General features: G+C 38.8%; 1 protein-coding gene across 1 annotated transcript; it reads right to left on the bottom strand.

Annotated features, from left to right (window-relative positions):
- Positions 1-137: 137 nt before the first annotated feature.
- Positions 138-27,764, bottom strand: LOC103467068 (tumor necrosis factor receptor superfamily member 14-like). The gene is made up of 10 exons (XM_081608681.1): positions 27,611-27,764; positions 10,685-10,800; positions 5,209-5,302; positions 4,935-5,060; positions 3,789-3,944; positions 3,541-3,628; positions 3,272-3,456; positions 3,155-3,186; positions 3,017-3,062; positions 138-2,215 (listed from the first exon to the last, which is right to left on the bottom strand). The coding sequence occupies exons 2-10, from the start codon at positions 10,715-10,717 to the stop codon at positions 2,196-2,198; spliced, it is 780 nt and encodes a 259-aa protein (XP_081464807.1). The 5' UTR covers positions 10,718-10,800; positions 27,611-27,764; the 3' UTR covers positions 138-2,195.

Raw genomic sequence — 27,764 nt, 5'->3', positions numbered from 1 at the left:
CTCTGGTTTGCACAATAAATGCCATGTGGGTGAAGTTTTATGGATGATACTCCGATGTCCCATTCTCCTGAAGGCAGCACAGAGCTGCACCACCAGAAACTGACAGAAACACTGAAGAGAAGAAGAGTTATGATTAATGTAGTTACAGTTCTATCCATGTTTTAATGTTGCAGAGCTTAGTTGTTTTGCAAATAGTTAAAAGTTTAAACATTTTTCGTAGACGCCTGTGAAAATAATTTCTATTTCCATGGTTTTTTTTGTTCTCTGGGAAATTATTTTTGATGATAAATACAGAAATAAGCATAAAAATCAAAACATCTACAATAGTGATAACATTAATGATAAAATAATAGTGCAAAGTAGCCTACAAATTCTTTGGTGGGGGGCAGTGAGGGACCTGGATAAAGGCTAGGGGGCGCTGGCCCAAAAAAGGTTGAGAAACACTGATCTAAATATTCTTCCAAATATCACACTGGTATTACACTTTGTAATCCCAGTGCAATAAGATGTCGGCATAGTGTATTGCTAAATTAGCCAAGTTTAGTAAAAATGTACAATTATTGTTACCTTGAAAAGCGTGAAAGTTGGTACAGTTGTAAAAGTAGGCACTTTTTCTAATCGCCCTGGGGGATGTAGCCATTTGTTTAAAAATTTAAAAATTATTTGATCCCAAAGCGAAATTGAATGTAACTCGCATTAGTTCAGAGTCTTCAAATAGTTATTGTAAATGTGCCCAGTATGGTCCTGCACTCAATCTTTGGCACAAGGGGGAGAAAAAAACTCAAAAACCCAAGGAGAACAACAGTCAGTCAAAAATCATCTTTCGTGGCAGTTTCTTCTCTGCCCCGATTGTCTTTGTTAGGCCGCCGTCCACCTCCTGCGACTCTGTGCAGGACTGTAGCGCTGGGTTCTCTCTCCTCATCAGCGCGTCTGGCTCCGTCGCCCAACAAGTTCGTTCTCTTCCTTCTCCCTCAGCTCCTTTTATTTGGTAAGGTAATTTTATTTATATAGCACATTTTCAGCAACAAGGCAATTCAAAGTGCTATACATGAATTAAAAAGAAATACAAACAAAATAATAAACCAAGGTAAAGAAGAAGAAGAAAAAGAGCAAAAGAAGAAAAATAATCTAATGTTGATCTAAAGTATGTAAACTAGGTGCTCCTGTTCAGGGTTGCCAAGTATCCTCAAGTCTAATTCCATTTCTGGGTTTGGAGAACATGAGTCTCATTTAGTCTATGCAGACACCTCTACGAGCAACCAATTACTGTGCCCCACTTCCTTAGACAGAAAGCTTTCAGTTCAGTGTCCTTGAGGAGCCACAAAGAGAAAAAAATCCAACACAAAATACATGCAAAATACAATCACATTTTTCCACTGTGTAATATATATAGTGAGGACTGCAGGCAGGAAATATCTCTTGTAGCAGTCTGTATTACAGTGAATCTGACTAATAACACTTGTTTTCTCAAGACAGTCTCATGAAGAGAATGGTCAGGGTTATCCATAATTTTATTGATTTTATGAAGAATCCTTTGCATCATCATCTTCATAGGTTTCTGCAGTCGTCCGCAGAACAGAACCAACCTTCTTTATCAGGTTGTTGAGGCTTTTTAGGTCCCTGGCTCTGGTGCTGCTGCCCCACCAGATGATGGATGAAGAGATGACGTTCTCAACAACAGATTATAGAAGATCTGCAGCCGCTTGTAGCAAATGTTGAAAAATCTTGGCTTCCTCAAGAAGTACTTCTCTGTCGCTTCTTCTGTTGCATCTCCAGTCCAGTCTGTTGTCCAGGTGGTCACTGAGGTATTTATATTCCTCAACCACCTCCACTTCTTCTCCAATTTCTCCTTGCTCTAATCTCGACTTTGAGTTGGTTCTGTATACTCCACAATAACTCCCAGCCTTGCTCCCTAAAGGCTCTTTTAATCTTTTAACATATTATTTAGCTTACTAGTGATCCGGTGTTTATTATTATGGAAACATCTCATTGTTCTGGTTGGTGTTTCAATGACTTTCGTTCCTGTACAGTGCGATCGGTGTAGGGTGATGATGACCATGGATGGTGGAGAAGGGAGTTTGAGTTTTTGCTGTTCTTTCTGATCACTGTAAGAACAATGTCTCAGCATCCAGCTTGGTTACACCTGGACCCTGAAGGACATTTAATCTGCAGTAAGTAGATTTTCATCCAGCTGTTTAGTTTGGGGTTTCTTGCACTGTAAAGGGAAAATTAAAAAAGGCAACAAAACGATTAGATATCGATGGAAACAACCAGAATTGCAGCTCAGGTAGAATCATTTATACATTTGTAGTCAGTTCTATTTTATTCCTTAAAAAGAAAAATCTTATCCAGAACATCCATCCATTTTCTATACACCCTTGTCCCTTATTGGGGTTGGGAGGGTTGCTGGTGCCCATCTCCAGCTAACGTTCCATGCAAGAGGCGGGGTCACCCAGGACAGGTCACCAGTCTGTCGCAGGTCAACACAGAGACACACAGGACAAACAACCATCCACACACACACTCACACCTAGGGAGAATTTAGAGAGGCCAATTAACCTGACAGTCATGTTTCTGGACTGTGGGAATAAGCCAGAGTACCCAGAGAGAACCCACCATCCACAAGGAGAACACGCAAACTCCATACAGAAAGACCCCAGGCTGGGAATCAAACCCAGGACCTTCTTTCTGCAAGGCAACAGCTCTACCAACTGCGCCACTGTGCAGCCATCTTCCAGAACAATGACCAGAAAAACTATCTATCCCAGGGGTCACCAACTCCAATCCTGGAGGGCTACCGTCCTGCAACTTTTTGATGCGTCTCTGCTCAAACACACCTGGTTCAAATAAACGGCTCATTTCCAGCCTATTGCAGAGAGGAATGAATGCTGGTGAGGAAATTCAGACATTTTGGAGCAAAGGTGAATTTAAAGTTGCAGGATGGTAGCCCTTGAGGACTGGAGTTGGTGACCCCTGATCTATCCTATAATGTTCAAGTAAAGAATTTTCTTCTTACCTGGATCTGTCAAACATTCACCCTGTTCTGCTCCTTCTGCTGGGCCCTTTTATGTAGAGAATAAAATAAATTATTTCATAAACCAAATACTGCTATCAATATCTGTTCAAATTACAGTTCAACTAGAAACCTTCTTACCCTTTGGGGTTTCGGTTGACTTTTAAAAATGTCTGTTAAAAAGAAAATGTTATTACTAAAACTGTGAATATTCTTTGAAATGCTGGTCATATTTGAATTAGCATTTATTCATCTCACCTTGTAATGTAATTTTCTTCTTTCTCCAGAGAGCAACAATAGCAACAATTACTGACACAACTATAACTAAAGAAACCACCAGAACAATGATCCCAACTCCTGTGATGCTGTCATTTTTTTCTCCACATTCAGCATCAGTTGTAGTTGTTCCTGCTTTTATCAGCTGAAGGTTTTCTTTTTCACATCTGTAATAACAGAAACATGCATTGAGGTAAGGCACTTGGCAAGACATTATTCTATGTTTTGCTGTTGGTATAAGACTATCTTACTGTGTGTGAAGCTGACATGACAACATCGTTCCATTAGAAAATGTTCCACTGCTGCATTCAGAGCATTCTGTGTCTGTGGAGGCTGTTCCTGTACAAACACAAATCAGCTTAAAGTTAGTCAGAAGATTCTGATCTGATTTTTAGTTCTGACCAACATGCAACTCTTTCTTCTTTACAAATGTTCAAAAGTCAGAACTCATCTAAAAATGAGAGTATGTGCAGTATGTATTAAAAAGAATCAGACCAACCCATCCTACTGATGTACTGTCCTGGTTCACAGCTCCTGTGTTTCTGTGCTGCAGCACAGCCTCCTGATGTAGAATCTGTACAGTAGAATCCCTCCATTGGCTCACAAACTGTGTCTGCAGATCGTAAACATTGTTGCTTTACCTTCAGACCAGCTCCTGTGAACATATACAGATTACACATGTATGGAGAAAACTTAGCAACACGGTGAACCTGTCTCATTTATGTGAGAAGTTTCTCCAAGTGAATCAAAAGAGACATCTCAATAAATGATTTACAGTTGTATTCAAAATAATAGCAGTCCAATATCACTAACCAGATCAATTCATTCACCCATTCACACACTCATGGTAGTAAGCTATATTGTAAGAGGCAAGGCTGTAATGTACCGGCACCACAACCACCAGGAAAGGCGAGTGAAACGTTCTGTCTATGGACTCAACAACAGCAAGGGTTTGAACCACCAAACCCCTGGTAACTGGACAAACTCCTACCAACGTTACCCTAAAAAATTATAATCTTACAAAGGTAAATAATTTTGTAGCAGATGCAGAGTGACAGAAAACAACAACCAGGTAGCAAGCGACAGTAATTCAACATTAAATTGGTCAAAAAGATTGACTTTATGGTTAAGGTTGACGATTGACGGTGGATCAACCATCATCCATTTCTAGCCAAGTAACCAAGGTTGAAAAGATGTCATTGAATCAATGTTGTTTTGTGGTCGGATTCTAATGATTGAAATGCCAACGTCTAATCAAGTGTTTTTCAACCCCGGTCCTCAAGGCACACTGCCCTGCAAGTTTTAGGTATTCCCCTGCTTCAGCACAGGCTGATTAAAACGGTTTTGCTGAATTGTAATCATCTGAATGGGATGTGTTGAAGCCTGGAAACATTTAACATGCCTGGCAGTTTGCCTTGAGGACCAGAGTTGGAAAAAACTGGTAGCATACATTGAGCCTAGCAGACTGGTAGTTGTCTACCCCTTGCCCCCAAGTAGAACTGCATCTGCCCAGCAGTAAATCCTGTGTAATTAAATAATTAACTAAAAGTAGCAGGCTGAAAAGGAGCAACAACAGAGAGTTCAATTAGTGAGGTAATTTTCTTCTGTACGATCATCATAGTCATAAGGTCAAAGATAACTGCACCTGAATGACAGATAGAACATCGAGTGCAACTCTTTAGTCCATTTGACTGATCCAAATGTGTCCCATCTGAACATGGGAGACATGATGTACTGCTGAACTCTGTACAGTCTGTTTTGACTCGATGACCTGTTGGGAAATAAACAACACATTTTTTTCCTTATGAAGAATAGGAAAGGCTCTTTCCATGTAAAGCAAAGGTCAAGCAATGCAAGAAATTAGCTGCAACAGAGTTTATATCAGAATAAACAGTAATTCATCATTAACTAGGACATACCAGCAGGACACATAGGACAGCATCCATCCAATGTCTTGTACTCTGTTAGATGACATGTGGTGGAATAGACTCTGAAGTCTCTTATTAGAATCACCTGTGAAGAGACGAAACAGTTTTTCTAAGAATTAGGACCAGATTCTAGCAGACTGCAGCATTTTATTTCAAGATCTGTTATTTTTTGTCCTTTTCTGATGCTTTCTTTTAGCAGTTCAGTGTCAGCACCACATTCATATATTATAAGACAGTGTTTCTCAACCTTTTTTGGCCCAGCGGCCCCCCTAGCCCTTATTCAGGTCCCTCACCGCCCCCACCAAAGAATTTGCAGGCTACATTGCACTAACCATTATTTTATCATTAATATTACTATCACTATTATAGATGTTTTGATTTTTATGCTTGTTTCTGTATTTAGCATAAAAAATAATTTCCCAGAGAACAAAAAAACCATGGGAATAGAAATTATTTTCACAGGCATCTACGAAAAATGCAACAAACATTCAAGTTAAAATTTGTAGGTCTAACAGCAGCCAATCAGAGTGGATAAAGTTCTTTGCCATTTTCTAGTTGTTAAATATTACACAAATGAGCAGATAAAAGATGTAAAGCATGCCAGTTTAAACTTTGAACCATTTGCAAACAACTGAGCTCTGCAACATTAAAACATGGATAGAACTGTAACTACATTAATCATAACTCTTCTTCTCTTCAGTGTTTCTGTCAGTTTCTGGTGGTGCAGCTCTGTGCTGCCTTCAGGAGAATGGGACATCAGAGTATCATCCATAAAATTTCACCCACATGGCATTTATTGTGCAAACCAGAGCTTTAAGTGGAAAAATAAATGTTCCAGATCCTTTTAATGCCATACAAATATGAGACATAAACATGGATTATATCTTTATATAGACCTGTCTACTGATTTATAGATTAATAGTTTTACTGGACAGAAATTACAAAGAACAAATCTGGTTCTTAATCAAATCCTAATGAGTCAAATTGAAAGTGTCATGGAATCATCAGCCTCATGACATTAACACTGACATGTAAAATAATATTGAAGAAATAAATATATCAAATATAATTCAAAACATAAGTAATCAGTTCTTTACTATTATGGTCTGTAAGATATATTTATTCTCAGTACTAGATATGGTCTTAAACCCATGACATTTCAACAATATTATTTTACCTTTTATCTGGAAATAGCGTCCGTTTATTCTTGCCATACAGTCCTCTGTATTAATTATTGCTTGAAAGGTCTTGCCAGTTTATTCCTCTGTATTTACTTTAGTTTCTTAGTTTATTCTTGCATTTTGTTCTTCATTCATTTTCATTTAGTTTTATTTGATTAGTTTTATCCTCTCTTGGTTTATTGCTATGTCCACTTTAGTTTCTTTTCTGTTGCTAGATTTATTTTATAGTTTATTGACACTCATCATCAGTAATCTCATCACCTGCTGCGCAGCCTAATCGTCATGTGTTTCACATCATGTGTTGATTTTTTCACTGTTCAGTGTCGGATTTTCTGTTTTTATGCCATAATTCACATCTAGTTCGTCGCTCCGTTTTATGTCCCGCTTCTCCTGTTTCAGAGTTGTGTGTGCGCGTCTTTTTTTTTTAACCCCCTAAGGTGCAGGGCGGTTGGGAAGCGCATCGATGGGGAAAAGGTAGACTGACATAAACTTTTTAAAACAACGGAAACAATTTCTGCATTCTGATTATTGAAATTTAAAAGTGCTGCGGTACCGTTGTTCAATCACCCCCGTTTCATATCGGACCACTTACAGCACCGGTGTTAACGCTATAAAATGAACGCTCTCTATCGTGGTATCACCCATGGAGGGATTTCTTGATTTCTTTATTTAAATGAGTTCATTTTTCAGAGGGATACTCAGTGAGGGTATCGTGATTTTAGCTACCAGTAGCAGGAGAACGGAGAAGAAGCTAACAGAAGCTAACAAACACTGAATAGAAGAAGAGCTGCCATCGATACAGCTGCAGCCAAGCATGATTTAATGTTACACAATACAGTTTTACCAAGTTGCTCAAAGTCTAAACTGGCATTGTTGTGCATTTAAGGTGTAACGTTTACCTTCGACCAAACGCCCCCCAAAGGCATCCCAGCGCCCCTATAAAAATGTCCGCCAGCGCCCCCTGCCGTCCTCTGAACGCCCCCTGGGGGGCGGTACCGCCCACGTTGAGAACCGCTATTATAAGAAGCCAATCTTTATTTAGCTTTAACCGAGTATAATTCAGTTTTAGACCGTTTCAATTCACAAAACATTTCAAGGAAAATTACATGACTATTCATATCCAAAAAAGCTGCAATCTATACAACTTAGTTCTTGAGATCCAAATTTGATTTACATGCAGATTTCTTCTGTTTTTGCTTTTCTGTCAAACCTAAATGTTTCAGATCATAAAACAGATATTAAATATCAGATAATCATAACCTGAGTGGATACAAACAACTGTTAAAGAATTTATCAGGAAAGTACTGAACTTACAGTCTGACCAGTTGAAACAGTAAATCACTTCATTAGAACTTCTCTAACAATATGAAGTAGGTTCAAAGAGCTCAAACAGCAACGCATGATACACTGATCTGAAGAGATTTAAAATGAGAAACAAATTTACTGGCATCCATCAGTCTGGAAAGGGTTCTACAGTCATTACTGAGTATTTGGGATGGAAGAGAACCTCAGTGAGAACCATGATTCACATCTGGAGACCTTATGGAACGATTAAAAACCTTCCAAGGAATGGAGAGTCCACAAAAATTACTCCAACAGGAATCAACAACCTATCCAAAAGATCAAAGAAGAACCTAGAACAACATCTAAAATTGAAAGTATCACTGCCTCAGTTAAGGTCAGAGGTTATGGCTGGACAATATGAGAAAGTGACTTATAGGAGAGATCCATTTCCAGAAAAAAAAATTATTTGTACTGTCTCATATTTGTATGGCATTAAAAGGATCTGGAACATTTATTTTTCCACTTAAAGCTCTGGTTTGCACAATAAATGCCATGTGGGTGAAATTTTATGGATGATACTCTGATGTCCCATTCTCCTGAAGGCAGCACAGAGCTGCACCACCAGAAACTGACAAACACTGAAGAGAAGAAGAGTTATGATTAATGTAGTTACAGTTCTATCCATGTTTTAATGTTGCAGAGCTCAGTTGTTTGCAAATGGTTCAAAGTTTAAACTGGCATGCTTTACATCTTTTATCTGCTCATTTGTGTAATATTTAACAACTAGAAAATGGCAAAGAACTTTATCCACTCTGATTGGCTGCTGTTAGACCTACAAATTTTAACTTGAATGTTTGTTGCATTTTTCGTAGATGCCTGTGAAAATAATTTCTATTCCCATGGTTTTTTTGTTCTCTGGGAAATTATTTTTGATGATAAATACAGAAACAAGTATAAAAATCAAAAACATCTGTAATAGTGATAGTAATATTAATGATAAAATATTGGTCAGTGCAAAGTAGCCTGCAAATTCTTTGGTGGGGGCGGTGAGGGACCTGGATAAGGGCTAGGGGGGCTGCTGGGCCAAAAAAGGTTGAGAAACACTGGTCTAGTCAAAACGCCATGGATTTACATAGCATTTTGAAAGTTCAATAAAAATGAAAAGTAGAAAAAACTGACAAAATATTTATGAAAATGAAACATTTTCAGCTAGGGAATGGGTTGACAGTAGCAGAAAAAATCCATTGCAGATTTCTGAAGTAGTTTTCAAGAGCGGGAGGTTTTGCAGTCTTCTTACCTCCCATACTGCTAAGTCTTTCTACACTGTGGCATTTTCTGAGTTTTGTGCAGAACACCCAAATTCTGCAAGCTGTTCTTCAGACAGCTTAGTGGCAGCACAAGGCGGCTTACACAAATGTATTAATTCAGACATCTAAAAATGTTCGATGACGTCATTTGAGAACTCTTGAAAGGAATATTGACTCATTAAAATTTAGTTGAAGATATCTTGAATTTTTATTCTGACTAGTCCTTCTGCCCCTGAAGCAGAAGGGTGTCCATTCCATCAAACATTTCCTGACATGTCTAGGTGATATTAAAACTTGGTTGGCCTTGAACTTTTTAAATTTTAATGAAAAGAAAACAGAGGTGATGGTGTTTGGACCCAGTGGCTCCTGTGAGTCCTCTGCTGACCTGGGACCCTGGGAGGTACATTTTAAACCTGTTATTACAGATCTTGGTTTTAAGGTGGACAGTAATTTTAAATTGGACAGCCAAATCAGAGCCGTGGTTAAGTCCAGCTTTTATCATTTAAGGCGATTGGCGTCAGTGAAATATTTTCTTTCCAGGCAGCATTTTGAAACAGTGATCCAAGCTTTTATTTCGACTCCTTTGGATTACTGTAACTCACTTTTTCTGGGAGTCAGTCAGTCGCTGCTCTCACGTCTGCAGCTAGTACAGAATGCCGCTGCACAACTTTTGACAAGAACTCGAAAGAGGGAGCATGTGACCCCTGTCCTGGCCTAACTTCACTGGCTGCCTGTATACTTTAGGATTAATTTTAAAATTCTAATGTTTGTTTTTAAATCACTGCATAATCTTGCCCCGGCTTACCTCTCTGAGATTCTTCACCCCTATGTACCTTATCGGTCTCTCAGGTCAGCAGATCAGATGCTATTGGAGGTACCAAGATCCAGAAGGGAGCTCAGAGGGGACAGGGCTTTCTCTGTCATGGGTCCCAAGTTATGGAATGACTTGCCTTTGCAGGTCAGAGAGGCCCCTTCACAGTCCACTTTTAAAGTTCGTCTTAAAGCCCATCTATTTTACTTGGCTTTTAACTCCAGCAGGATCTAGTTTTAAATTGTATGTTTGTTTTTAAAATGTAAGAGTTTTTTATTTTTTATTATTATTATTATGTTGTGTTTTAATGTACAGCACTTTGTATCAGTTGTGGTTGTTTTAAAGTGCTTTATAAATAAAGTTGGATTGGATTTGATAGTCAGAATTTAAATGCATATCTTATATTACTATTATAGTCAAAATGTAGTTTTGTCTTGTCAAAATACATTTTTTGAATTTATGTTAAAAATGCCTGCCACAGTGCTTCTACCTTGGCACTTTTAAAAGCAATCTGATGTGAGATCTCAAAGCTAACAGAGTACAATTCTTTAAAAAAACATGCCAACATCAAAGTACACAATTTAAAAATATATAAATAATACAGAGTACAAATGCACAAATAATCTAATCAGTAACATCAGTAAGTGTAATTCATTTCCACCTCTGACAGTAAAACCCTCTGGTGACACTTTTATATACTTTAAAATATGTATTTAGTGTGTAGCAAAAATGGAATTTGTTTTCAAGACATGTCAAACTTAAAAAACTGTAAATAAACCACAAATCTTATTCTGAAGACACTAAATGTAAATCATTTTGGATTTTACCATTTCATAAAAGGTTTTCTGATCAAAAATCCATTGTTAAATCATAAATATATTTACCATCAGCAAATATGTTACTGGCCAACGAAGCATTGTCACAGGCAGGGTTAAACTTCTCTGGAGCTGAACACATCATCTAATGGAAGTGCAAGATGAACCCAGCTGTGACACCAAATCTGCAAAACAAGAAGAGAAACAAACTGTTAACCTATAGGAACTCAGGGGACTGTAGCATTACATTTGTAATGTCAATCTTCTACAGTTTTGAAAACATACACACTGAGAAGATTGTTAGGGGAAAAAGTTCAAAATCTGCTGTTTTGGCAAAAAAATAAAATAAAAAATGTAGTAAAGTCTCTCAATGAATAACAGAACATCTTAAAGCCTTCGAGAAAAAACATTTTCTGCTGCATTAAACAAATCAACGAATATATAACTGGACCAGAGAGATCTATGTAATACCTCTAATTCAGTGTTTTTCAACCTTTTTTGAGCCAAGGTACATCGTTTTAATTGAAAAAATCCCAAGGCACACCACCAACCAAAATTGCAAACAAAGATACTCTGTAGCCACCTATATTACATATATAGTCATTCTTATCAAAGTGTCTTGAATAGGAATCAAATAAACACACTTTTTTTTTTAAATCATATTTTACATTTCTTATTTCAAATTGCACTTAACATGTCCACTTCAAAAATACACCTGAACAGCCACAACACTGTGGTCTTAAATTTAAAGAAGTTGTAGAAAACTTCAAAGTGTTTTACAAACTGATCCATAAGCATTCTTTTAGCTGGAATACAGAAAATAATTCTTATTCTGAAAGAAGCAATAATATTTGGGAAACATTTCACTTCATATTCGCTGTTACAATATGAAGAGTTGCCTGTACAAAATGTCAATATCTGCATATTTTACCCACGTGTCTGGATAAAAACAGAGCTGATTTCCTGGCAGAAAATGAAGACAAAGCTCTTCCTCAACATGTCTCAAGTCTCTCTCCGTTTTTAGTTTTTATAGTAGCCAGGCTTGAGAAGCTCACTTCACACAGATATGTTGTGCTAAATGGACCCATGTTCTTTCCAACTACTGCTGAGCTTCACTGTCTTTTCCATCACTGTCGTCACGGTCTTGGTAGATACAATGCTCTCACCGCTACCTGTAACATTCATGCATCACTAATTCTCTTGTTTTAATGTAAAATGCTCTGTACCTACTGCCACCTAGTGGTAAGAAAATTACATGATTACACCGCTAGTCATTAATTACTACAGCAGACACTCGAAGATGGCATTATTTGCAGATAATTAATTCATTTTCAAAAAATCTTTTAAAACCAATTACCGTATTTTCCGGACTATAGAGTGCACCATACAATAAGCCGCACCTTCTCTGTCTCTGTCGTGCCTACTGCTAGCATGTGCTTGTTCTAAATGAAAATTAGCGCTTTCTTCTTTGATTTACAATTTTGACTTCCAATGATTCACTTCCTGCTTAAGTGCCCCCTGGTGGTTGAAGAAAAATACACAGAAAAGTCGCACCGGGCCACAAGCCTCATGGTTCAAAGCTTAGGAAAAATATCTGACTTGCTGTGATGGGCCAGATGACACAGAAACACATGCGCCGAGCAAACAAGATGAAACCCTGTGTCGGTGCGAGTATCACTTTAGGGAAAACTAAGTGACCGATGCAGATCCCGTGTCTTTTGGATGTGACTCCGCCAAGTTGTATTGATGAGGGAGAAACTGTGTCAACACATTAGTGGCTTTTGCTGGATGGAAATACTTTGTGTTCTTTGCTTTGCGTTGGTTTTTGGCTCATATTTCAAAACTGGCATTGATCAACACAGGAAGTTTGCTCCATGTGGGATCATTTTGATCTTATCACAGAAAATAATTATTCCGTTCTCATTTCCACTTTTGATCATTTTTCTTTTGGATTATTCAAATTCCTTTCCATGGGATATATGGGTTAGTTTACATGGATCAACTGTTATTTATATTGTAGGTAAAAAATGTAGGATTTCCTCCAAAGTTTTGTCTTACTGCAACTGGAGCTCTTCCACAATGCTGAGGCGTCAACATGCCTGATATGAGGGGGATGAACTGGTTAACACTCCAGTCTTTATTGAATTTTCCTGAAATGACTTTCTAAATCCAGCAGATGTCACTGCAAGTGACAAGGCAACACAGTTTAAACAGTGGTGACATAAACGGATGACATCAAACAAAAAGTTCTAAGCAGGATTAAAAGTATCTAAATAACCAGAAAAAATTATAATTGGTGTTACTTAACAATACAATTACAATGTCAGACATTGAGAAGTTTTAATTATTATCAAACGTTTTCAAACATGGCGTTTTGAAGCCAAAAATACTTCAGAAATATACAGAGCCAACCATGAGAATCAACTCATTTAAAGTTAAAACTCAGTTTTACATAAACACAAATGTAGCATAAATGTTAGGCTGTCGAACTCCAGTTCAACAGCCTAACATTTTTTGAGACATTGTTTTGCATACTTAACTTCTGACCGGAGCTTTGGACGTTTGGATGCAGACTGAACATCACACGGCAGTTCATGTTACCGGCGACCACCAGGGGCCCCCAAGAGCAATTCTCTTTTTTTTCATTTTATCCATAAAATAATGATTCCTACATACATTATGAAATATAGATTATTGTAAAAGCAAATCACTTCATAGTGAAATTGTGTTTTTTTGATATTGTAATGACATAGAAATTATTACCCAAAAAATAAAAAAATAAATAAATAGGCTCCACTGAGGGGGCCCTTTAGTGACCCTGGAGCCCTAAGCAGCTGCTTAGATTGCCTATGCCTTGGGCCGGCCCTGTTCCCGACCCTGATCAAAGGGCCTCATTTGCTGTCGCATTGTAGAAAGTCCCTAAAGGTCCTTCTCAAAAAATTAGCATATTGTGATAAAGTTCATTATTTTCCATAATGTAATGATAAAAATGAAACTGTCATATATGTTAGATTCATTGCACACAAACTGAAATATTTCAGGTCTTTTATTGTTTTAATACTGATGATTTTGGCATACAGCTCATGAAAACCCAAAATCCCTGTCTCAAAAAATTAGCATATCATGAAAAGGTTCTCTGAACGAGCAGTTAACCTCATCATCTGAATCAACAAAGTAACTCTAAACACCTGCAAAAGATTCCTGAGGCTTTTAAAAACTCCCATCCTGGTTCATTACTCAAAACCGCAGTCATGGGTAAGACTGCTGACCTGACTGCTGTCCAGAAGGTCATCATTGACACCCTCAAGCAAGAGGGTAAGACACAGAAATAAATTTCTGTGTCGACTGAGGTCGGGGTATCAACCTCAATTGGTACCCCGGTGTTATGTCTTGTTATTGCATGAAAAGGACAGCAGGGGGAGCTCTGACTATGTATGGGAGATGTGAGAAGAAGAAGAGAGAATAAAAAGAGAACTGAAGCTGAGCCAAGTCGGATGCCTGCTTATTCCACTATTTCTACATAGCACACCACAACATTGGCGACGAGGATGTCTATTTCTGTGCCTTTACCTACTCCATTCATGCCATGCCCAGGGGAACCAGCGATACAGTTTCCAATATGGCTAAAAATGTTCGACAACTACATGTTGGTCGACAAAATGTTCGACAACTACAGCTGCATCGGGGGATAGCTGGCCTGATACCAGAAAGCGCGCGGTTCTACTTCATGCCCTGGGTACAGAGGGCCAAAGGCTTCTCTACACCCTGCCGAATACCGGAGACACGTTTGCTACTGCTATTGCTGCCCTTAAAGAACATTTTGTGCCGAAGGTGAACGTCATTGCTGAACGTCACAAGTTTCGACAACGAGCACAGAGACCAGATGAGACGGTAAACCAATTCTTAGCTTCTCTAAGGGAGTTAGCTGCTACATGTGATTTTGGGAACCTGGAGGACCAAATGCTACGTAATCAACTGATTGAGCGTGTTGCTAATACTCGCATAAGAGACAGATTATTGCTTGAACCGGACTTAACATTTGCTAAAGCTACTACATTGGCGTTGCAAATTGAAAGTGGATTAAGAGATGCTAACGTCCTTTCTGATGCTACCGCTGCTAGCGCTTCTGCTCCAGTGAGGGCCATACAAAAGCAACCAAAGCCAAGCCGCCGCTGGGACACGAAGAAGAAGCAGCCGGATCCTGCTCCTGCCACGACTCAAGCTGCTGCTAACTGCCGTTCCTGCTTCCGCTGTGGATCTTTCAACCACCTTGCTAATAAACCTTCATGCCCTGCTGCTAAAATGACATGCAACATGTGTGGTAAAGTGGGACATTTTTCACGAGTATGCCGTTCGACTCAAAAGGAGGTACGTGAAGTCGTCATTAATGAGCCCACAGTTCTTTACATGAACAATGCAGTGCAAGACAAGATCCTCTGCACAGTTCAAGTGACTGTTAATGGACGATGCAAAGATGTTGAGCTGATTGTGGATACAGGCTCATCTGTGTCCATTATACCAGAGAACATTTACCACTTCTACTTTTCCGAATGTGTGCTAACTGAACCTACATTTGCTCTTGTTATCTATGCAAAAGAGAAAATTTCTGTAAAAGGGTGCTTAAAAGCTACTATTTCTCATGATAGTCATTCTACTGCAGGTACTCTTGTTGTTGTTGAGTCAGGTGCTACTCTTCTTGGCTTAGATTTGTTTCAGGCTTTACAAATGAAACTTGACGGACGAAAAGTTGTTACTACTAGTACTTCTCCTACCCCTACGGTTGAACCAGTTGTGTCAAAGACTGTATCAGATCATTCTCCAGACATGTCAGTTCAGGAAGTTGGCTATGCTAAAAACTTCATACACAAAGTACATATACTGCCAAATGCTGTTACAGTGCAACAAAAACTCAGGAGACTTCCATTTTCAGTAAGACAAGCTGTTTCAGAGGAGCTCAAAGATCTCCAGGATAAGGGCATCATTGAACGTATTGATGCTTCTCCTTGGGTTTCTCCCATTGTCGTGACACAAAGAAGAGATGGGGGAAAGCCACGCATGTGTGTTGATTTAAGGGAGCCAAATAAAGTAATTGTTGCCGATTGCCATCCATTACCACACATGGATGAACTGTTCTCAAATCTACGAGGGGCTACTGTTTTTTCCACGATTGATTTAGCCTCTGCCTACCACCAAATGCCTCTGCATCCTGAAAGTCGGGATATTACAGCATTTATCACCCATGATGGACTTTTTCGTTTCTGCAGAGTTCCTTTTGGCTTAGCTTCTGCCCCATAAGCGTTTCAGAAAATGATGTCAATCATCCTTGCAGGTTTGCCAGGTGTACAAGCATACCTGGATGACATCATCTGCTATGGCTCTACACAAAACGAACATGATGAAAATTTACGGAGAGTGCTTCAAGCCTTGACTGATGCCGGACTCAAACTGAACATGCACAAATGCAAATTCAGTCAACCTTCACTAAACTACCTGGGTCACACCATTTCAAAAGAAGGTCTTCAACCAGATCAGGATAGAGTCACTGCTGTGATTCATGCTCCAGCTCCACACGACACATCTTCTCTAAGATCTTTCCTTGGTCTTGCATTATGGTACAGTAAGTTCATTCCAGATTTTGCGACTGTTATTGAGCCATTACGTGCAGTGCTCAGAGACTCCACAGATTTAAGCTTCAAGTGGACAACAGAAGCACAGTCTAGTTTCACTTCACTTAAAGGCCTGATAGTCAATAGTCCTGCCTTAGCTCTGTATGACCCTGAGTTACCAACCTATGTTACTACTGATGCTTCAGATTATGGACTGGGCGCGGTGTTAACTCAAATACATTCAGATCAAAGTGAGAGAGTTGTCGCTTTTGCATCAAGAACTCTTTCTTCTGCTGAGCGCAAGTACTCCACGGTCGAACGTGAAGTTCTTGCCTGCGTTTGGGCTGTGGAAAGGTGGAGAACCTACCTCTGGGGTCGTCACTTTTTCTTCGTACAGATCACCAAGCACTTACGACGTTACTCACCTCTAAAGGTTCTGGCCGTGCTGGACTAAGGATTGCCAGATGGTCAGCTCGACTGCTCTGCTTTACATACGATGTAACTTACCGCCCAGGACATCAAAACGTCACTGCTGACTGCCTTTCTCGACTACCACTAACTGCTGAAAATGAGGCAACAGAGGACATGATTGCTGCTGTTTTTAAAGAGTCACTGTGTGCCATTTCTCTTCAAGAGTTCACTTCTGCCAGGGAAACCTGCCCAGAACTGTCACTACTGCGCAACCAGATTGACAAAGGTTGGCCCAAATGCAAAAAAAGTCTTCCAGAGAACTTTTCTCCATACTTTCAGATTCGACATGAGTTGTCAGTTCATGGTTCACTGATATTGAGATTGACAGATCGACTAGTTGTTCCTGCTTCACTGCGTGCCAGAATTGTTGACTTGGCACATGAAGGACATCAAGGCATTGTCCGTACCAAGCAGAGACTGCGTGAACTTTTCTGGTGGCCACAACTGGACAAATTTGTGCATTCTGTCATTGCTTCCTGTATTAACTGCCAGTTCAGTGATAAGGTAGCCATAACTGCTGCTGCTCCACTCACTCCAGTTGAATTTCCTAGTAAACCATGGGAAAAAGTTGCAATAGACATTACAGGTCCATTTGAAAATGCTACATGGGACTGCCGTTATGCTATTGTACTTACAGATTACTACAGCAAATGGCCTGAGGTTGGATTCAGTTCTACTGTCACTACAGATGTTATCATTCGCTTTTTAGCCACTGTGTTCAGTAGGGAAGGTAATCCGATGCATCTTGTCTCAAATAATGGTTGTCAGTTTACTTTTCATGCATTTAGTACTTTTCTGAGACAGAGAGAGAGAGAGAGAGAGAGAGAGAGAGAGACATACAGCACTTAAGGTCAAGTGTATACTACCCTAAAGCAAATGGTGCTATGGAAAGATCCAACAGGGTACTTAAGGAGTGCCTACAAACATCTGAAAGAAGTCACAGCTCATGGAAGGAAGCTGTAACAGAATTTCTGCACAACTACCGAGCTACTCCTCATGCAACCACCGGAGTAACCACATTTGAGCTACTGAGAAACAGAAAGATGCGCACCAAGTTAAACATACTCCCAGTAGAAATGAAAAGCAAAACACATGCCCAAATACAACAGAGGGTGAAACAAAAGCAAAATAAAATGAAGGAATACACAGACAAGAAAATGAGAGTTAAAGTACCAACAGTCAAAGTGGGTGACACTGTTCGTGTTCGCAGACCTGAGCACGTTTCCAAAGGATCTTCAAGATTTACAGAACCACGGACTGTCATAAAGAAAGTTGGACAAAACACTTTCTTACTAAGCGACGGACGCAAGTGGAATGCTTCAAAACTTGTGCACTTCCCAAAACAAATCTTAGCTGGTTCAGAACAAAACAGTGATACCGTGTTTGATACCTTTGCACTGCCAGGAAACACTAATGAACCTGCTGTTGTACTTAGAAGAAGTCAGAGGTCTAGAAATGTACCAAGATGGTTGATGGGTTTTGTAAGATAAAGTGAAAATTAATGAAAATCATTCCTGTTCAGAATGGTATTAGTGTTCTGTAAGACCAGTAAAGATTACTACTGTTCTGCTAAAGTAAAATACAGTAAAAATAAATAGGTTTAAATGTTCATACTGTAATGCTTATGGTTAACAGTGAAACTGGTCATTTTATTCTAATGCTGATATTCATTTAATGTACTGTTGCTACTTGAGCTAATATGGTTCGTAAACTTTTCATATTACTGTTGGCTTACTGAAATAGTAATTTTACAAACTTAGTTTCCTGCTGCCAGTTATACAGTGCAAATGTTACATGTAAGTAATTGCTTCAGGAAAAGGGAAAATGTTATGTCTTGTTATTGCATGTAAAGGACAGCAGGGGAAGCTCTGGCTATGTATGGGAGATGTGAGAAGAAGAAGAGAGAATAAAAAGAGAACTGAAGCTGAGCTAAGTCGGATGCCTGCTTATTCCACTATTTCTACATAGCACAACACAACACCCGGTTGAAGTGCTCCAGCATGGTGGCGTTGGTTCGCTCAAACAGCCACTGCTGGCTCAGAGAGGTGGGGTCACACGTGTACATGAACACTCGGCGCTCACTGGTACTGCTGTCGATGCAGCTGTTACTAACGGGATGGTAGAGACTCTTATCCTGGAGAACAGGAAACAACCACAGAACTTAAAATGATCTTAAAATACTTTGTTCCTTTTCCTGAAATTACAGTAGGAATGTATGTTAAAGCAGTTAAATTTAGCATCAAAGCCGATACTCAAATATCTGGATTCAATTTTGGTTCTTTATAGAAAATCTGTATCAAGGCACCTCTGTGGGAAGGAAAAAGTGTGGCAGAAAACGCTGCACAACGAGAAGAGGTGACCGGACCCTGAGGAAGATTGTGGAGAAGGGCCGATTCCAGACCTTGGGGGAAGCAGTGGACTGAGTCTGGAGTAGAAACATCCAGAGCCACTGTGCACAGGCGTGTGCAGGAAATGGGCTACAGGTGCCTCATTCCCCAGGTCAAGCCACTTTTGAACCAGAAACAGCGGCAGAAGCGCCTGACCGGGGCTACACAGAAGCAGCACTGGACTGTTGCTCAGTGGTCCAAAGTACTTTTATCGTATGAAAGCAAATTATGCATGTCATTCGGAAATCAAGCTACCAGAGTCTAGAGGAAGACTGGGGAGAAAGAAATGCCAGAAGTCCAGTGTCAAGTACCCACAGTCAGTGATGGTCTGGGGAGCCATGTCAGCTGCTGGTGTTGGTCCACTGTGTTTTATGAAGGGCAGGGTCAATGCAGCAGCTATCAGGAGATTTTGGAGCACTTCATGCTTCCATCTGCTGAAAAACTTTATGGAGATGAAGATTTCATTTTTCAGCACAACCTGGCACCTGCTCACAGTGTCAAAACTGGTATTACTGTGCTCAACTGACCTGCCAACTCTCCTGACCTGAACCCCATAGAGAATCTGTGGGATATTGTGAAGAGAAAGTCGAGAAACGCAAGACCCAAAACTCTGGATGAGCTTAAGGCCATCAAAGCATCCTGGGCCTCCATTAAACCTCAGCAGAGCCACAGGCTGATTGCCTCCACGCCGCATTGAAGGCTGCAAAAGGATTCCTGACCAAGTATTGAGTGCATAACTGAACATAATTATTTGAAGGTTGACTTTTTTGGTATTAAAACACATTTCTGTTATTGGTCGGATGAAATATGCACATTTTTTGAGACAGGGATTTTGGGTTTTCATGAGCTGTATGCCAAAATCATCAGTATTAAAACAAGAAAAGACCTGAAATATTTCAGTTGGTGTGCAATGAATCTAAAATATATGATAGTTTAATTTTTCATTACATTATGGAAAATAATGAACTTTATCACCATATGCTAATTTTTTTAGAAGGACCTGTATATTGCAGCGCCTTATTATACTCTCAAAGCGCACTTTAAAGGTCGTTCGGTGGGACGAGGCAAAAACCTTCTTACCTCTCAGTAGTGATGGTACTTAACTTGCTCTATTGTGTGAAGCCGTTTATTGGAAGAAATCAAAACTATGTCCACCGGGAAATAAACGCTCAAATGAATTGCAAACGCACACAAAATAAAATCCTATTGAAATGTGGAAATTAAACTGTGACGGATTTATTTTGATCCGCAAGCAAACTGACAAACCAGTTTTTGAATCAGTCACGTGATGTTATGTCACAACTGCCCGCCTGCGAGGCTTCAAATTTCACCTGCTGCAGCAACACAAGCCTCGATATGCGCTTCATAAAAATCCTCATGGATTACTCGACATATGCTTCAAAGCCTCAGCACAGAAGACACACCACTACAAATCACCACCTCTCCGCGATAAACAGTGAGAGGTTTCTATTAGTGCTTTACTGACATGGTAGATTTGAGAAAGCTGAAGTTGGTTTCCGATTCGGGAAATGGCCAAAGGGTAATTCCACCTAATTTTTCACCATCTTCGTATCTTTAATTTACTCTAGTTTAAAACCTACGACACCTAGACTCTTCACACTTGGACTGGATGATTCTGCTCGAATAACAGAATATTTAAAACCATGTTTGTTATTTGTGAAACCTTTTTCTGATTTGTGAAACTTCAATAAAGGGTAGTTTCCCTCCCCCTCCCCTTTTTTTTATCTCGTTATGCTAGAACTGCTCTAATTCCAAAACTACAAACCTAGAAACTTCAAACCTGAACTGGATTATTCTCAACTAATAGAATATTTAAAACCATGTGTGAGTTTTGTGAAACCTTTATTTGATTTGTGAAACTCCAATTAGGTTCAAATTACTATTCACACTCGTTCCTTCCAATAGCAATCACAATCTACAATAACTCTTTAAGAATTAATAAATTACACAAACAATTAGTTTCCCTTTATGATTAACAAAGTGGTTTTGAATTGGAATCGAATTAGAAAAAACTGGAACAAGTGTAAATAGAAATCTAAACTTGAGTGAAGTTTGACAAATCAAAGATTTCCCAAATCCCATACATGTATTAAAATATACTACTATTAGAGCAGAATAATCCAATCCAAGTTTGAAGTGTCTAGGTGTTGTAGTTTTTTAACTAGAGTAGAGATGCGGAAGGCATCTTTAATCCTTCCAGCCTTCCCGAATCGGAAGCTGGAATCGGAAACCAACTTCAGCTTCGTAAACTGAAAATTGGTTACAGTCAGTGGTGGAGAAAGTACTCAAAAAATTTACTTAAGTAAAAGTCAAAGTACCACATTAACATTTTACTTAAGTAAAAGTAAAAAAGTACTGGCTTTTAAAAATACTTAAGTATTAAAAGTAAAAGTACTTGCTGAATGCATTGCCTAATCGCTAATATCATTAAGTGAACCGATCGTATTTAATTTTAATACATCAGTAATGTGCCATTTTAATGAACAATGCCACAGATAAATCATGTTTTTATTGAGTTTACTCTGTAACATAGTTTAGACTTAGATATGTGATTCTATGCATCATAATTTCAGGGATGGAAACATCTTGTCTCCTGTCCTAACATAACATGAACTTCACTTTTTTTGCCAAACATTTATTTTGAAAGAAATCCAACTGGCAGAGGAGGACAGGGAACCAAGGAGCCACGTAGCAGAGTTGTAGTCTAGACCACTGAACCCAAGACCAAATCAAAACCAGCACCCCGTGCTACATGACAATAAAATTAAGTGTACCTATCAAAATTGCTTCTCAAATTGATCTGAAAGATTCACTTTCCCATAAAAACACCTAGATATTAAATACTTAGAGCTGAAATAAATTTAACCAGTGACAATTCAAACTCTTCTTCATTCTGTTTTGCTTTCATCTCTGTGCCACAATACACAGAGTTCTCCTGCCATCCCTAAAAAAAATAACACCCTGGGCGGTTGCCCATATTGCCAATGTCAGAAATATTAATTGTCTGCACCATTAAACATAGCAATTAACAACGCTCAACTATGAACACTGTCCAAGGCCCAATAAGCATGAAGTAACCAAGCAGGAGCACTGTGACTGTTCTCATCCTCCCTCCTGCTGCAACGTCTGCCACCATGACAAGTGACGAAAACAAAGCGCAATGAGCATGCTCTGCGTTCTTACGTTCTTGTTTTATTTATTCGCCAATTAAATATAAAGATATAAAATAGCTACTGCAGTGTACGCAGAGCATTACAAGAAAAAAGAACGGCTCTCAGTGAGGCTTCAGTACTATAGGACTTGGTCAAGATCCGTCCAGAAGAATCGGATCATCCATGAATGTCATATTACTATATTGCACTTTGGTCACAGCGTTGTTCCATATATGCAACACCTCAGTCAACACCTCCACACAGTAATTCAGCGCATGAGTGACAACTTTTTTTAATGGCAGATGCAACATGTGTCTCAGTCAATACAGCTAGCTTTGCTAGCATCACGTCCACAGATCTTACCTTTCTTTAAGCTTTCCTTCCAAGTGACGTTAAAAATTGGACTAAGTCCCCACCGTCTGTGAAAGCGAAGCGCTGCTGATTTTACATGTCGCCATATCTTATGATTTATGCAGCGCTTCTGTACTATTATATTATTGACGCTCAGAGGAAACCACTGCGCATGTCTTGGAGCTCCGCGTGCGAGTAAAGGTGGAGCCGATGTCACGTTATTGCTTGGATTTTACGGCGCCACTTTAAGTCCCTGAACTTCACATTTTAACGGAAAAATAACCACAATGCGACTTGGATGTAACGAGTAACGCGACACTTTTGTAGAAATGTAGTGAAGTAGAAAGTACAGATACTTACTGTAAAATGTAGTGGAGTAAAAGTAGAAAGTACCCATTATTAAATCTACGTAAGTAAAGTACAGATACACGAAAATTGTACTTAATCCCACCACTGGTTACAGTACACTTAGGTTACACTTTCGTTTCTTCCCCACAGTTACAACACACGACGAGACAGATTTTTGCTAAACAAAGCAAGTGAATTTTAGCTAAACTCCAAACAGTGGTTTTCATAACTTTTGTTTAAAAGTTAATCCACCGCTATAAATTAAAGTTCACACTCAAGTGTTTCGCAACCAAAATACTTAAGTATTTAAAATACTTAAACAACTGCCGTCGTTTAAGGCTCTTTATCAAAGATACAGAGGCATTACATGAGCAGCTGACTAAAACACTAGTGTGCCGCGAGTGATCGTCAGGTGTGCCGTGGAAATTATTCAATTTCACCTACGGTACCGTATTTTCCGGACTATAAGCTGCTACTTTTTTCCTAAGCTTTGAACCATGCGGATTGTAGCCCGATGTGGCTTTGCTGTGTATTTTTCGTCAACCACCAGGGGGCTCTCTAGCAGGAAGTGAATCATTAGAAGTCAAAATTGTAAATCAAAAGAAGAACGTGCTAATTTTCAACCACATGCTAGCAGCAGGCACGACAGAGAAACGTTTTCAAACTCATATCATGCAGCTTTTAAGTTGCGGGCTGTCGATCTTGGCGGGAGGGAAATAGAGCCGCTGCATTTAAGCTCGGTGTGAACGAAACCATGGTTCCGCTTTGGAGACGGAGTGCTGCGTAATTAATATATGCAGCAGATTTATTAGGAAGCAGCCCTCTGCTGGGTCCTTATGGAAAACCGAGAGCAGCTTCCAGTGTTTTTTTTGTTTTTGTTTTTGTTTTTTTCAAAAAAAAAAAAAAAATTGAAGGCGCTAGTATGGTGCGCGCTATAGTTTGAAAAATACGGTAATTGATTTTAAAAGATTTTTTGAAAATTAATTATCTGCAAATAATGCCATCTTCGAGTGTCTGCTGTAGCAGTGACTAGCGGCGTAATCATGTTATTTTCTTACCACTAGATGGCAGTAGGTACATCAGCATTTTACATTACAACAAGAGAATTAGTGATGCATGAATGTTACAGGTAGCGGTGAGAGCATCGTATCTACCAAGACCGTGACGACAGTGATGGAAAAGACAGTGAAGCTCAGCAGTAGTTGGAAAGAACATGGGTCCATTTCCCACAACATATCTGTGTGAAATGAGCTTCTCAAGCCTGGCTACTATAAAAACTAAAACCAGAGAGAGACTTGAGACATGTTGAGGAAGAGTTTTGTCTTTCAATTTCTGCCAGGAAATAAGATCTGTTTTCATGGGTAAAATATACAGATTTTGACATTTTGTACATGCAACTCTTCATATTGTAACAGTGAATATGAAGTGAAATGTTTCCCAAATATTATTGCTTCTTTCAGAATAAGAATTATTTTCTGTATTCCGGCTAAAAGAATGCTGGTGGATTAGTTTGTAAAACAGTTTGAAGTTTTCTACAACTTCTTTAAATTTAACACCACAGTGTTGTGGCTGTTCAGGGGTATTTTTTGAAGTGGACATGTTAAGTGCAATTTGAAATAAGAAATGTAAAATGTGATAAAAATGCATTTTTGTGTTTATTTGATTCCTATTCAAGAAACTTTGATAAGAATGACTAAATATGTAATATAGGCGGCTACAGAGTATCTTTGTTTACATTTTTGGTTGGTGGTGTGCCTCGAGATTTTTTCAATTAAAATAACGTACCTTGGCTCAAAAAAGGTTGAAAAACACTGCCTTACACCACGGTGAAGTTAATTTTAAGTTGAATATTCGTCGTCAGTCATTTCCTGGAACTTTCCAAATCGTTCGAGAAGGATCTCGCTGCAGCAAACAGAAAGGGGGGTGGGGGGACGGACCAGTGTCAGTCTCATACCTTATTTGGAAATGGGATCATTGCAATCCGGAAGTGAAGGGGGCGCTATTTCCTATACTTCCGTATTTATTTTCTTTTTAAATCTGTTATATTTTCACTCTAAATATGTGTGAACCAGAATGTCACTCATGTATTAAATTCTATTAAATAACTTAATTTAAGATATCGAAATATTATCTGATAAATGTTACTTTTCGAATTATTTCTAAATAAATCAATTAAATCTAATTTAACTTTAAATCTATTTAATTTTTGAATCAACTGTTGCCTTTCTTCCACATACTTTTGACAGAATAACATAACATGTTCTATTGTCACATGAACTCAACAATGGCCACATTACCATTACAATGTTTCCCTAAAAATAAAAAAAAGTTCTATTTATTCCTGTGTGCCCAAATCTAATACGAAAAATAATTGTCTCTTCTCTCCTCGGTCTCCCTGTGCTTCTCATTTCTCCAGTCTTCTTTTGGATTTTATAAAACCAGCAACCTTTTCTTTCTGTCTTCCATTGCTTTTGCCATTTTTCTTTCATTTTCTTCTTAATTAACATTTTCATTTCTGTTTTACTAAAATTAACAACCAAATCCACTGATGAGTTTCTAGCAGCTCCTTTGCAGCCCTATCTACCATTTCATTTCCTTCAACACCTATGGAGGACCAAAACTGACATAATAATAAATAAAATAATAAATATATAAATAAAATAATAAATATATATCCAACATAATAATAAATAAAATAATCATGGTTTTAAACATCCAGCTTGAAGAGCAGAATAATCTAGTCCAGGTTTGAAGTGTGTATGAGTTGTAGATTTTTAATTAGAGCAGTTTTAGTAATGACAGAGGTGCCAAAAAATGTGGAAAATCTAACTTTAATAAGTTTTCACAAATAATCAGGGCTACACTGTTAGTAATGTGCCGATGGTGGTGTTGCCTGGGCGTGTGGTTATTCGACTCTGCAGGTAGGCTTTACACATTTGTCTTTTTAATCAGATTGTTTTGTATGTCTTTATTTTTGTATTGTTGTTTTTTATTTGGTAGGGCTTTACTAGATGCTTCAAATTTGACTTGGAGTGATGCTTTATGCGATGTAGATATGCAGTGTTTTAATGTGTTTTAGATTGATTTGATTAAAGTGATTTCATAAACATTTAGTAATTTTTATATTTTTGTTTTTACAGTTCTATCACTACTTCCTGCTTTCCTTTAGAGTTTGATTTTCTTTTTTGTTAGTCCGCCCAGCTTTTGGATTGATTGTCTTCCCTTAGTATATGTGACAATTTTCCATTTATTTTATGTCTGTATTTCCTGTTTCTTGTCTTTGACTGTTAATCTTAAATATCTGAGTTTGGAGTCTGATCTTGAGTTTGGATTGAAAGTAATCATTCTGCAGTGAGTCGAGTGCATCATAAGTTTGCAGTGAACAATTGTAGTGGATTACGCTGGTTTGTCTGCCTGAAGTGGTGTTTAAATTCAGGCTGAATGTTATCGGATTGAGAGCGAATGAATGAAGTTAGCAGGAAATCCAGTTAACTTCCCGTTAACTTCATTAACAATAAAATTATATTTATTGTTATTTGTGTAACAATAAATACTGTTATATAACTTTACATGTGTTGTTTATTACTCTTCGACTTGACGGAGTCATAACACCATGTTATAGAAGGGGAATGGAGTACATATAATTGGTTCCTCCCAAGTAACTTTGGCATATAAAGAGCAAATGTTACCAAAATCACAGGATTTCTTGTTGATGAAGAGGGGAATAAGCACAGCTGAAGAGTTTGTGAAAAAATTATTTGTTCCCATGTTCTGGAGGGGAACAGGTTATTTCAGGCAGCTAAAATAATTGGTTCCCCCCTAGTAACTTTGCAAATAATGACAAAATGTTTTCGAAATCTCAATGATTGTTATGTGTGACAGTATGACTGAGTCACCAATCATTAACTAGAAATTTCTTTTATCCAGCAATCTGTCATATTTTACATAACGGGATTTACCAGAAAAGTCTACATCTTTTCATGAGCTATGTGTTGGAAACCTGTGTTTGATGTCTGATTTTTAATTGTCAGGCTTAGGTGACAAAAGTTGGAAAAAGACCGATTCTCTTGGCGATTAAAGGGTGCAAGAAGACCTCTACACAAGACCTCGTTTATTTATTTTACAATTTTGTTAGTTGCTGATTAAACTGAAAGTTACAACCTTGACATGATTACATGAGTTAGTTTACCGAAAAATCGATCAGAAGCGCTGCCAAAACGGTCAGATCCGCCGGATCCGCCTCTCTGGCTGCAGTGCGCGCTCCCGGGCCAGGGGAAACATTTTCACAGGCGAACAGAATGTTGCACAACCTGCCCTTGTGACTGGGCCTCACGCGCTGTTGCGGTTCGGAATTACCCGACAAGGTGGCGCCTGGTACTGCACTCAACTTTCAAGACGAGACTACAACTTCGCATAAAAGTGCCCGGCCGTTCGGTAAAACAAGCCAAAAAAACTTTTTACTTCTCTCTACAATATACAGCGGTTGTTTTAAAGCTACTCCCTAAACTAAAGAAACAGAACCCCGCTCCGAATTAAAATGTATACTTTCGTTTTTCCATGTTTCAACTTTACACGCCACTTACACGGAGGCCTGCCTTCGTGCCTTCTTGTAAAATCATATTAAAAACAAAGAGGTATGATACGAGCAGCTAATTTTACCTTAGATCATGCCGTGGTGTAGTTTTAGGTTGAAAACTCGTCATCGTCAAACATTCACCCTTTATTTTTCGGTCCTTCTTGTGCGGAGCGGAGAAGAGACGCAGCGGGAACCACGAAGATGAAGTTGGTTTCGATTTCTAGCTTCCAATAGCTA

This window comes from Poecilia reticulata, chromosome 7 (genome assembly GCF_904066995.2).
Source record: "Poecilia reticulata chromosome 7, P_reticulata-male-v2, whole genome shotgun sequence".
In the NCBI taxonomy this organism is placed as follows: Eukaryota; Metazoa; Chordata; class Actinopteri; order Cyprinodontiformes; family Poeciliidae; genus Poecilia; species Poecilia reticulata.
The sequence above is the reverse complement of the archived record's forward strand: the minus strand, read 5'-3'. Positions and strand labels throughout refer to the sequence as shown.

Coding starts and splice junctions, on each gene's coding strand:
- LOC103467068 (XM_081608681.1), bottom strand. CDS start 10,717: ATGCTTCGTTGGCCAGTAACATATTTGCTGATG. Junction 5,061..5,208: donor CTGTCCTATGTGTCCTGCTG/GTATGTCCTAGT, acceptor ATTTCCCAACAG/GTCATCGAGTCAAAACAGAC. Junction 2,216..3,016: donor TGAATGTTTGACAGATCCAG/GTAAGAAGAAAA, acceptor TTCCCTTTACAG/TGCAAGAAACCCCAAACTAA.